Source organism: Cucurbita moschata, unplaced genomic scaffold (genome assembly GCF_002738365.1).
Source record: "Cucurbita moschata cultivar Rifu unplaced genomic scaffold, Cmos_1.0 Cmo_Scf00093, whole genome shotgun sequence".
NCBI classification, from domain to species: Eukaryota; Viridiplantae; Streptophyta; class Magnoliopsida; order Cucurbitales; family Cucurbitaceae; genus Cucurbita; species Cucurbita moschata.
Genome location: NW_019268609.1, coordinates 136,219 through 148,746, shown reverse-complemented (window position 1 = coordinate 148,746; position 12,528 = coordinate 136,219). Strand labels below are relative to the sequence as shown.

Sequence of the window (12,528 nt, the reverse complement as noted above, 5' to 3'; positions counted from 1 at the left end):
AAAAAAAAAAAAAAAAAAAAAAAAAAAAAAAAAAAAAAAAAAAAAATGGTTGCACAGAATATGCACAGCCTTGCTACCCTTTCGACTATTTCGGTGCCTTATTTGTTTATAAAATGGATAGTTTCTTAAGAGTTCGTATTGTCTTCTCCATCTTCTGATTTCAAATTAGTGTCATTGTGATGTATTCACCTACCGTCTCGATGTGAATCCGAGCGTATTTACTGTTCTTGCATCTGCATTAGATCCATTACTGACCTGTTTCTTCTAACCCTTCAACTCTCCAGGAATATCCGAAACAGATAGGGCGTCGACACAGGATTAAACATCGATGGAATGACTTTTTCTTATGACTATTGTCAATATAATTGTATTTTATGATGTCATAAAACTCTACCCCGAGCAATTCTGCGCCATCTTATCTATTTGTAAAGAAACTAACACGAGTTTTTCCAGGAATTCATCCTGTTCTGTATATTTTTGTACCGTTGGTATGAAGAACAGCAAATGCAAGTTAAAAGGGGATGTCATGAATTCTATATATTAGGTGATGAATAACTTCGTATTCCATCTCCTACAAATGGATTGAATTTTTGACCTGAAACTTCATGCACATTAAATGATTAATATATTATTATATTTGTTTTGATCATGTTTTCTGTTCTCTAATTTTCAAAGAATTTAGTTGGATCTATTATTTATTGGTTTTAGTTCAAGCCTACTACTAGTAAATATTGTCTGTTTAGACCCGTCACGTATCGTCGTCAGTCTTCCGATTTTAAAATACGTCTACTAGAGAGAGGTTTTCACACTCTTATAAGGAATGTTTTGTTCCTCTCTTCAACTGACGTGAGTTCTCATAACATTAGTTACACCTATGTAACGACCCTAATTTTATACTGAAACAGAATCACTACCATATGCATGATGTAACCTTTTTATGTGGAAACATTCGTTTAAAACACAATTTCATAAAAAGATATCATAGATTTATGCGATGAAATATTCCGTGCCAAAATAAAATAAAAAATTATTAAAACGATGCCCTAGACTAATCTACGATCTACTTAGGGAATATAAAACGACTCCACATAAATATAGCCATGTACAAGAAACTAGGAAGCTTTATTGAGTCTCAAGCAAGGTGACAAGATTGTGGAGGAGTACGATCTAAAATTCAACGAGTTATCCAAGTTTACCGTAACACAAGTAGACACTGAAAAGAAGAGAACCCTTCGCTTCATCATGGGTCTCTCGGAGGATATCCAAGGGTCGGAGGTAGTCCATACATCCGCTACCCTACTAGATATACACCGTAGAAGATCAAGAAGATGGAATAGACCCACTCAGGACAAAAGAGGAGATTGGACAAGAACTCCTCTCGATCGCACTAACGGTCATAGAAGCAATCAAACATCTGTCAAGCATGAGAATATTTACTAAAACCACTACACCTAAATGATAGTGAAATTCTCTATTTATAATTATGAAATAAATTACAAAATAAATGGATACAAGATATTTGCCTACAATAAAAGATTAAATATGATATATATGATAAACTATAATACAGAACTAAATATCCTTAATAGATCAGAGGTAGAAGCCTCTCAGCCCAAAGTGTGAGAGAAAGCATGAAGGAGAATACTTGGCTGAAACAACGTCTTGTTTCAATCGTAGACAGAATGACACAAATATGTAGAGTGCTCGTACAAAAAGAACCTAGGTAATAGAATAACGAGCTAAAACCATAACCAGCGAGACCAAGGGGTACTACAATATGGACGAGTGATTGCTTGCGATAGTTCATATTAAAATGACGTAAACGTTTACAAATATGAGTGTAAGTATACACAGTCACAAATAATAAGTAAATTATCGATTTCTCAGACCGTTATAAGGAATTTCTACTCAGATAAAAGCTATAAGGATTATGTATTCAATTCATTTAACCTTCTTTTTGACGACGACCGCGACAAAAAAAAAAAAAAACTTTATATATTCCACGGTGGAATCCCAATCAATTGGAGGGTGTTCTTGAAAAGAACAAAACAAACTTTCAAACATACATTTGATATTCAAACATTTTTCAAAAACACTGATGGGGTCAACAAACTTTCCAAGGTTCTCCAAAATCACCACAACTTTATCTCTAGATTTGACCTTCTCAATCCAATCCCACACTTTCTTTCCCCATGTGCCATGTTTCAAGGGGCAAAATTGTCTTTTTACCTTCTTCTCAACATGTCTCCATTTCAATCTAACATATTTGTCAACATACACGAAACCTAAAATTTATTAATATATCGAGAACACTCATCCGTCTTATAAACATATTTGTCAACATAGTTATCAGCCTTAGTTCAACATCAAAACATTGTTCTATCGTTACCGATGCAGAGGACTAGCACTAGATTCTTATTTCAAAAAAGACTTATCATCTTAAATAAGTTATAGATACCCGTCAATCACTTCAATAAATAAATTTTTTTTTAATAAATTAATTAGTCGTACTAACATTCTTTATCGTTAATTAAATTATATTAATATATATCATATAGAATATGCCTAAAAAGACCTCTAAATGAAATTTGGGAGATGTACCTACCAGACATAGTCCCACTTTAATTTTTAATATTCCATTTATCTTTCAAAACTTTTCCTTCTTTATTATTTATTTATTTTTAAAAAATGAGATTAAATTATACAAAATAAATTAATATTTAGTAAAGTTAACTTTAAAATTGAAAAAAAAAATTAGAAATTGAGTAATTTTTTCCATAATTTTTTTTTAATTTAATTTTGGAAGGTTCGAGAACCATATATAGAAAGATACTTATGGTAATAAGGCAAATATCTAGGTATTTGCGTTTAATAAAATATCAAATATGATATATATGGTAAACTATAGTTTAGTACTAAATATCCTTAATCTTTCAATTGAAAATTATAATTTTACTCTAATTTATTTGTTAGGATCAGAACGACTGCACGTTACATCATAGCAGCACGACAAAATGAAGGGGGAAACCCAGTTGGGCGTTCCTACGCACCTGATATCCTGCAAGAAAAGGTCCGTGACTCGAAAATAGCTGTCACTTTTTTTATAAAAATTTTAATTTTGAATTTTCTAATGTCCGGTATTGTTTATGATGTGTAAGAAAATAATGCCTACAAATCAAATAATTGTATTTAATGTTGTACTCGAGATGATAATTTAATACTATTATAATAATTTATTAATAAAATGATTATAGGTCTTAAATTTTAATTTAATTTTTCATTATAAATAATAGATATTAAACTTTTAGCGATTAATATAAATAATTGTTCTCAAATAAATACCATCACAATATTTCTTTTTTCATATCTTATGCATGGTATACCTGACAGTGATGGAGCATCGACTTACCAATAGGTGTACTTTAGAACGAGATTCCAATTTCTGTAGATATATATTTAGCACATGCATTGTTGCGAGCTAGCTTTACGATGAAACTACCTTTAGTACTTGTAATACAGTCTCTACATCGTATCCCGTAAAAGAATTTAGTAGTGGAGCATAGCTCATCGTAGATTTAACCTTACATGCTAACGGTCTTAGTACATACAGGTTACTTTTTAAGAGAATGAACTCTACGTTTGTAGAAATTGTTGGATGCAGGCTTCGTAAGTGTATTCCAACGACGTAGAAGCTTTTGATGCAAGCCTTCTAGGTGTGTTCCAACACGTGTAGGAGTCTCTTGAAAGAAAATTTTCAAAAGATTGGAGAAGAAGGGCTTGATCGAGAGTTCTTGAGAAATTGTGGAATTGGATTTTATTCAACCCAAGAGTTGATAGAGATTTCGAGAGAATCTGTGAATGTTTGCTGAATCCACCACACCTAAATGGTGTGAAAGTTATCTTATTTATAATCAAATAAATTACAAGGATATGGAAATAGTAATAAATGGAAATAACAATAAATGGAAAGATACTATAGTAATAAGGCAAATGTTAGATATTTGCCTTATAATAAAATATCAAATATAATATATATGGTAAACTATAATTTATTACTAAATATCCTTAACACCCCACCGCAAGCTAAGCGTCGGATTTAAACGAACGTGAAGCTTGAATCTGAAAAATTCAAAGAGGTTGAGAAACACTTTTCGCAAAAATGTTAACAACCTGGTTCAAAGGAGGCGTAGAGAAACACTTTCTTGGCCATCGAAAACTGCAGAGAGATCGCCGCTCAGCAGCGATGCTGCCTTGGCTTCGGTGAGAATATGTCTAACCCATGAAGAGGGATTGTCGTTTAGCGACGATGCTGACTTGGCTCTGGTGAGAATATGTCTAACCCCAAGAAGTAGAAGGGGAAACCTAGAGCAAGGGACAAAGACAATGTTGAAGCCGGAAGAGTCGCCACATTGGGCGAATGAGCCAATTTTGGCGAGAAGGGCAGCTGGAAGAGTCGCCACATTGGGGCGAAGGAGCCAATTTTGGCGAGAAGGGCAGTGGCAACTTGGTTGGCGAAGATGCCAGGGCGCCGCGAAGATGCCAGTGCGGCGCCCAGATTCCAAAGGTAAATCTCTGCAGAAGGTCGATGGGCTTATTGAGATTCTGTATATTTTCGAAGAGGAATGCTGATGAAGATCCTAAGATTAGGGTTTTTGTGAAGGATGAAGGAAAAATTGGGAAGAAAATGAAAGAGGCTATGTTTGGAAAAGGTGAGGTTGTATGTACAGAGTATGGCGAAGGATGATTTGGAGGTCAAAAAGGTGGAGCCAAAGAATAATCAATCGACTCTGCATGTGACAGCCATGACGACTGCCCCTGCGGCATCAAAGACAACAGTGGTGGTGGAGAAGAACAGTAGAAGATTTCAAAAGCCATTGAAAAGAAAGGATCTAGGTTGCTAAACCAAAATGACTCTGATACCATGTGAATGTTTGCTGAATCCACCACACCTAAATGGTGTGAAAGTTATCTTATTTATAATCAAATAAATTACAAGGATATGGAAATAGTAATAAATGGAAATAACAATAAATGGAAAGATACTATAGTAATAAGGCAAATGTTAGATATTTGCCTTATAATAAAATATCAAATATAATATATATGGTAAACTATAATTTATTACTAAATATCCTTAACAGAATCTTTGCCAAATAAATTATATAAATATCTAACCTATTAACACAAAAATATCATATTTTACTGACTTAAATTTTATTCAAATTTCAAATATTTTTTTTTTATCACATCTAATACATATTAATTGTTTTAACCGAATCAAATACAATAAAAATATTTTTATCTTTTAATATATCTAATGTATTAAATATTAATTTGTACTCTTCAAATTAAATATATATTTTTTTTTGTTTATATTTAATAGATCTAATATAAAATTAACTTGTCCTATAATTGGACGGTTATGTATTATAGGACAAGTTGGGTCCATTAATATAATCATTACAAACAAGTCGATCTTTCACGAGTTGTTTGTAATTACATGTAGGTCAAAAGTTCGTTCACCCTGTAATTACATATTTCCTCTTAAGTACCACCTCTCTAATAAACAATTTGTTTATGATCCAATCGTAGGAGGGTATAATTAGTACCTAAGGTAAGTACTCATCTACTTACCGTATATGGTAAAAGTGAGTTTCATCTCATGAAATTATGTTTCTAGCTCTCTATTTAGTTAATTTTCCAAAATGATAGGCATATTAAATCGATCACAGAAGTCATTCTCACCCATGCAAATCAAAAGACAAGCTCTCACAGGCAGACATTCATAACTCACTCAAGTTTAAGATCGAGTCGTGTATGATCATCCTATGAAATATTAATTTTTTCAATTAACAAATTTATAAAAAGAGATTAAATATTTTGTAAACCCCCCTCACATGTCACACACGAACGATTTGAATCAAATAATTTGTTATAAACTGGGTCGTAACAATAGTGTTGACAGACACTCAACCTTATCCATTTAGATCCTAAAGCTCTAAAGAACAAGACGTTTAGATCTAAATAATGTAAGAACTCGAAAAACGATAAGGAATCAACTGAAGGAAAAATTTTAGAACGAATTACCTTGATGATCAAGATAAAAAGTAAAAAAATCTCGTTTCTAAACCCATGATTCGATCATTCCCCTAAATGGTTTGATTAAGACTACTTGAATGACTCTAACATGCAAATGTATACGCAAGAAATGTAAAGAAACAAGCTCATGACTTCATAACATGCAACTTTCATTTTAATATCCAAAATCTTTCGTACTATTTATAGCCTTGAAAATAAATTTATAGTAAAGGTTGTAACTCTCGGTCATCAATACCATAATGGCTACTATCTAACTGTATCTTATAATGTTAAAGATTCTCTGTAACATTAAAAAATATAATAAAACCTCGATCTTGTCATCCATCACGAAATCTTTGTGGTGTGATTAAGACACCTTATTTAATATCACGTGCTTCCACCAAGTTTCTTCAACATTGATGAATCTCGATCGGGAATCATTGATACTAGAGGCTACCAAATCTTCCTCAACGTAAAAAAAAAAAACATAACAAAACGATACTCGATCATAAGAAATCAGTAATACATATATTTAATCAAACACACCAGATAAGTAATTCACGGGAATATAAAAAAATTTAAAAAACCGAAAGAACCCTAAAATCGATTCTAATTAAATAACTTTTTCAATGCACTTTCAAGTCCGAAGTCAGATTAAAGAGTTGAATAAAACGACGATGTCATCTTACTCCGAGAAGATGGAGGGAATCAACGGTAAGAGAGAAAAATCGACGTATTTGAATTTTGGCGCTCTCTACGTCGGTGAAGAGAGGGCATAAATGTCTTTTCACATTCAACTAGGGCAAAAAAAAAAAAAAAAAAAGGGTGGGGGGTTTTGTATGGACCATGGTGGGAAGTGGAAAGTAAATTGGCTCGATCTTTTGGAATTTCCCGAAGAGTTTCATATGATCGTTTGTAATTAGACAAAATATGAAAGATTTGAGCTTCCATTGTCGCCCACCCACCAAAGACGGCCAATGCTGCCCCACCATGGCCGCACCATCATCATCCTCTGCCATCTCCTATCGTCCTGTGGTCTTCATCTTCCCCATTATTTTCTTTCTTCTTCACGTGAGCACCACATGGTTCCCCACTTCTCGCATTCAATTCTCCACCAGTTGGGTTTATATTATAATCAGGTGAGGAGATTGAGAATTTCAATACGTTTCGTTTATCTATAGGACCTTTAATACGAGATTACTGTACAAAACTGCTTTAACTCTTTTATTTGGTTTTGATCTTGGACAATTATTGGCCATTCGTGCTCATTCCAGTGGGATTGTTTTCGATTATTGAGCAGGAATAATGATATTCTTCTTTGATTTGTGATTTATGATTACAAGGCTTGCTTCTTTGATTTGTTTGGAATCTCAAGCTCTTGGTTATTGGGTTGTTTTAGATTAAGTAAACTTCCATATTGACAAGATTTAGGGTTTGTTGGCCCTATGTTGGGATTGAAAAGAATAATGAATTTTGTTTATATTAATCTTTGATGCCCTAGGAAGGTTGTTGATTTTGATTGAAGCTTTTTGATTTGTTGTGAGATCCCACGTCGGTGGAGAGGGGAACGAACTATTCCTTATAAGAGTGTGGAAACATTCCCTTAGTAGACGCGTTTTAAAACCTTGAGGGAAAGTCCTTGAAGAGAAAGCCCAAAGAGGATAATATCTTCTAGCGGTTTAGGTTGTTACCCATGGTATCAGAGCTAGACACTGAGAGGTGTGCCAACAAGGACGCTAGCCCCAAGGGGGTGGATTGTGAGATCCTATGTCGGTTGGAGGAGGGAACAAAACATCCCTTATAAGGGTGTGAAAACCTCTCCACAGTAGACGTGTTTTAAAACATTGAGGGGAAATTCTTGAAAGGAAAGTCCAAAGAGGACAATATCTGCTTGTGGGTGGGCTTAGGCTGTTACAAATGGTATCAGAGTTAGACACAAGACGGTGTGCGAACGAGGATGCTGAGCCCCAAAGGGGGTGGATTGTGAGATCCCACATCAGTTGGAGAGGGGAACAAAACATTCCTTATAAGAATGTGGAAACCTCTCCCTAGTAGACGCGTTTTACAACCTTGAAGGGAAGCCCTTGAAGGAAAAGTCCAAAAAAGATAATATCTACTAGCAGTGGACTTGGGCGGTTACAATGTTATAACCATTGCTTAATAGAATAGAATATGTTTCAAATGGTTGGTAGGTAGGTTTGAGAATGAGATAGTCAATATGAACATAGTTCATTTGGTTATTTCGATCATGGTTCGGATCAAACTAAAAGGATAAAAAATGGCGCGAAAATTCCCGTTGAAACAAGAAACGAAACGTAAAGGACATTTATCAGTAGGAACAGATGTGTGGTACAATACTTGAACTTGATGATTATTGAAGTTGCTATTAATGTCTTAAATGTGAGCATGATCAAGTAGCTCAACTTCTCAAGCAATTAGGGAATAAATCTGTCATGTCAAAAATGTGGTGAGAGAACCCTATAAAATAACCTAAAAGCTCTACCAATTTAGCAGAGAAACCATGGAGAGGAAGCAAAAAGAGAGAAAAGGGCATTTGGTGCTTGTTCCTTGCCCTTTACCAAGCCACATGTCTCCTATGCTTCACTTAGCCAAACTTCTTCACTCTCAGGGTTTCTCCATTACCATAATTCACACACAACTTAACTCTCCAAATGAATCTCATTACCCTGAATTCTCCTTTGAATCCATTGGTGGTAGCATGTTGGAGAGCTACAGTGCCTTTGATGGGGATGTTATGCTTTTTCTTTCAAAACTAAACATGAAATGTGAAACCCCATTTCATGAATGCTTGGTAAACATGCAATTGCGCTGTCAATTCAATCCAATCTCCTGCATAATATATGACGCTGTCATGTATTTTTCTGCTGCAGTTGCTGATGATTTGAAGCTTTTTAGAATTGTTTTGCGGACAAGTAGCGCCGCAAACTACATTGGGCTGTCAATTCTTGATGAGAGTGACTTTGTTTCAGAACGTAGAATGGAGGAACCAGTAGCTGGATTTCCCTTTCTGAGAATTAAGGACATGCCACTTTTCAGCACACAGAAACACACAAGGGAGGTTCTAACGTGTATTTACAATGGAACAAGAACTGCTTCAGCTATCATATGGAATTCCCTTTGGTGTCTTGAACATGCCTTGTTTGAGAAAATAAAAAATGAAACCTTGGTTCCTGTCTTTCCCTTAGGGCCTCTTCAAAAGCACTGTAGCAGCTTCTCCACTAATGTCTTAAGTGAAGAGCAGGGTTGCATTGCTTGGTTAGATAAACAAGCTCCAAGTTCTGTGGTGTATGTAAGCATTGGAAGTGTGGTTACTATGACAGAAGATGAACTCTTAGAAATGGCTTGGGGGCTTGCCAATAGTGGCCAGCCGTTCCTGTGGGTGGTGAGGGCTTGTGTAATCAATGGCTCAGATGGGGTTGAGCTGTTGCCTAGAGAATTTCATGAGGCTACCAGAAGTCGCTGCTGGATAGCTAGTTGGTTGCCACAGCAAAAAGTCTTAGCACACACATCAATTGGATGCTTTTTGACGCATAATGGCTGGAACTCAACAATTGAAAGTATAGCAGAAGGCGTTCCGATGCTTTGCTGGCCTCGAGTCGGGGATCAAAGGGTGAATGCACGGTTCGTGAGCCATGTCTGGAGGGTTGGCTTACAGTTGGAGGACAGATTGTTGAGAGAGGACGTTGAAAGCGCCATTCGAACTCTCTTCATCGACGAAAAGGGTATCGAAATCCATAAGCGAGCCAAGGAGTTAAAGAAGAAGGTTGATATCTCCTTGAGACAAGGTGGTGCTTCAAGTGAGTTCTTAAGCAGATTAGTTAAGTACATTAGCCTTCAAGAGACAATGATAAGGTTGTCAAATGCTTGATTAGCCTATGATAATGTAAGCTATGATTTCTCTTATGTAATTCTGCACATGTTGAAATGGTATGTGAAAGCTGTTGTACTTGTTCTGTCACATCACTTTTGGCTCTGCTTTTTAGCTGTTCTGTAATAGCCTTTCGAAACGTGGCCTTAAATTTTATCAGAAACAGTGAAGCACGTGGAGAAAATAGGACAAATGCTACTACTCAGCGTATGCTTCCCAACAGAAAAATGATGAAGACAGCTCAGATTGGCCCATTGCTATCTGTTGGTCTTTAGTAATTTTAACTTTTTCAGGTTCTTTTCTTTCATTTCTATTGCCTTTGGATTCATACTTGGTTCTGTAAATTCTCTTATTCTGACCGTGCCATGTTTTACTTGTGTTGGTATTGGTAAAAGTAGCTGTCTGGGGGGAATCACTTGATGTAGCTGAATCATCCAATGAGTGCTGGTGACGACTGAGTCTTGTTGAACAATGTAAGTACTTTCTTCTAAATGTATTGCTTACAAACTAGACAAGGCTAGGTCTCCAAAATCGTTATCGTACTTAATCGTCGTTTTCTACTACGCATGTTTCTTGTTTCATTGTCTGTTTAAGCCCGTTATGTATCGTTGTCAGCCTCGTAGTTTTTGTTTCGTTGTACTAGCCCAAGTCCATTGTTAGTAGATATTGTCCGCTTTGGTCTGTTAGATATCGCTGTCAGCCTCACAGTTTTTGTTTCGTTGTACCAGCCCAAATTCACCGTTAGTAGATATTGTCCGCTTTGGTCTGTTACATATTGTTGTCAGACTCACAGTTTTTCTTTCGTTGTACCAACCGAAGTATATCGCTAGTAGATATTGTCTACTTGGGGCCATTACATATTGTTATTAGTCTCATGGTTTTAAAATGTGTCTATTAGGGAGAGGTTTCAAACTAGACAAGGCTAGGTCTCCAAACCCTATCGAAGTTAATCATCATTTGCTACTACGCATGTTTCTTGTTTCGTTGTACCAGCTGAAGTCCACCGCTAGTAGATATTGTCCGCTTTGGTCCGTTACGTATTGTTGTCAATCCATAGTCTTGTTCCGTTGTACCAGCCCAAGTCTATCGCGAGTAGATATTATCCGCTTTGGCTCATTACGTATTGTTGTTAGTGTCACAGTTTTAAAACGCATCTACTAGGGAGAGGTTTCCACACCCTTATAAGGAATGTTTCGTTCCGTTTTCCAACCGATGTGAGACCTCACAATCCACCCCCTTGGAGAGCACAACATCCTCTCTAGCACACTGTCCGATCTCTAGCTCTCATACTATTTGTAAACAGTCCAAGTCCACCTCTAGTATTAGATCTTGTCTGTTTTAGCCCGTTATGTATCAACATCAACCTCACGGTTTTAAAACGCATCTACTAGGTAGAGGTTTTGTTCTCCTCTCCAACTAATGTGTGATCTCCCATTCATGCCAACGTTGTTTGTTTTTCATCGTTGTGAAACCAAGACAAAATGTCATTGTCTTTTGCTCTAAGCTTTGCATAGCTTCGATGATGCTTTTGTTTATTGCTCCAAATAAGTTAAAAGAAAAACATATCTATACAGTGCTTTTGAAGGACAAAAGCAATTTCATTGGCTGTTGTTTCTTTAAGAAAATGGTGATGTGATTTGGGTGAAAAACTGTTAGCTGCAAAGAAGGATTGGAAGTTGTATTTGATAATGATGCTTTAAAGTTCATGATTGTTATCCAAAACTCTCCCATTTATTCACTGTCACTCTGATTCCAATCATTTATTTGGGAACAAAATGGACGTTTGTGGGTTCACTACAATCTTTTGTAGAATTATCCTTATTATTTCCATTCATTATTTTATACCAAATGCTTCTAAACCTTAGGATATACTTTAAGAATTTATTTCGAAATAATGTTTTTATCTATTTTCAGAGATAGAAATGTAACGACGTGGTGCAGACTTGTTGGATACAGAGTACTCGAGCGTAAGTGATTTCAATCATGTGAATCTATCTACTTCACTCTCTAATCAACGAGAAATTACTCTAGAGGAGATAAAAACAAATGTATGGTTGCGGGATAGCAATTGTGCGACAGTGTGGACACTTGTTCTAATTGAGTGAACATGTCAGCTGTGTGAAATTAGTAGTTTGTGGATAATCGAGCATGCTCGAGTTTTGGGTCACTTTTTAGAGTAGTGTTTTAGAAAACGTGAACGAGTAAAATATGTTGAAAACAATTATAAAGAAAGTAATTGTATAAGCTAAAAATGAGTAGGCAACAACGGTGGACATAGGAGAATTGACAACTAGTCACATCCCTTGTAATGCATTATGAGGCATTTTAGCCTTTGGGTGTAGACATGATTTTGGTGATCGATCATATATCTCGTATTTACACAACATGAAATAATACAGGTCTATCTAACATGAAAGTGAGTAAGAAAGAATTTAGAACGGGCTTATTGACACTGCATGAAATAGTAAAGGCCTATCTAGACAACATGTTTCGGACAAACGTGATCAAGACATCCGACATTTTGTCATAGGTAACACGCCTTGGACAAGCATGGCCATGAC

General features: G+C 35.7%; 2 protein-coding genes across 5 annotated transcripts in view; both read left to right on the top strand.

Moving 5' to 3' along the window:
• The window catches only part of LOC111439406 (microtubule-associated protein 70-2-like), a 14,219-nt gene extending 13,618 nt beyond the window's left edge, over window positions 1-601 (top strand). Inside the window, exon 11 of the mRNA XM_023077108.1 lies at window positions 285-601. Within this exon, the coding sequence (XP_022932876.1) occupies window positions 285-303 (19 nt within the window). The 3' untranslated portion in view covers window positions 304-601. The remainder of the gene's footprint in view (window positions 1-284) is intronic.
• A 7,653-nt stretch (window positions 602-8,254) lies between these two features.
• LOC111439393 (UDP-glycosyltransferase 76B1-like) lies at window positions 8,255-12,229 on the top strand. 4 transcript variants are annotated; one of them, XR_002709792.1, is made up of 4 exons: window positions 8,255-10,026; window positions 10,128-10,260; window positions 10,366-10,440; window positions 11,882-12,229. XR_002709792.1 is itself a non-coding variant. In XM_023077085.1 (1 exon), exon 1 carries the CDS (start codon window positions 8,600-8,602, stop codon window positions 9,965-9,967), a length of 1,368 nt encoding a protein of 455 aa, XP_022932853.1. In that variant the 5' UTR covers window positions 8,255-8,599; the 3' UTR covers window positions 9,968-10,059. The 4 variants fall into 4 exon arrangements, 1 of the variants encoding a protein (XP_022932853.1); XR_002709793.1 differs by lacking the exon at window positions 11,882-12,229 and having other exon boundaries at window positions 8,255-9,982; window positions 10,366-11,115; XR_002709791.1 differs by lacking the exon at window positions 11,882-12,229 and having other exon boundaries at window positions 10,366-11,115.
• Window positions 12,230-12,528: the final 299 nt, after the last annotated feature.

What these genes read in the sequence shown, in the direction of transcription:
- LOC111439393 (XM_023077085.1), top strand. Translation starts at nt 8,600, where the DNA reads ATGGAGAGGAAGCAAAAAGAGAGAAAAGGGCATTTGGTGCTTGTTCCT.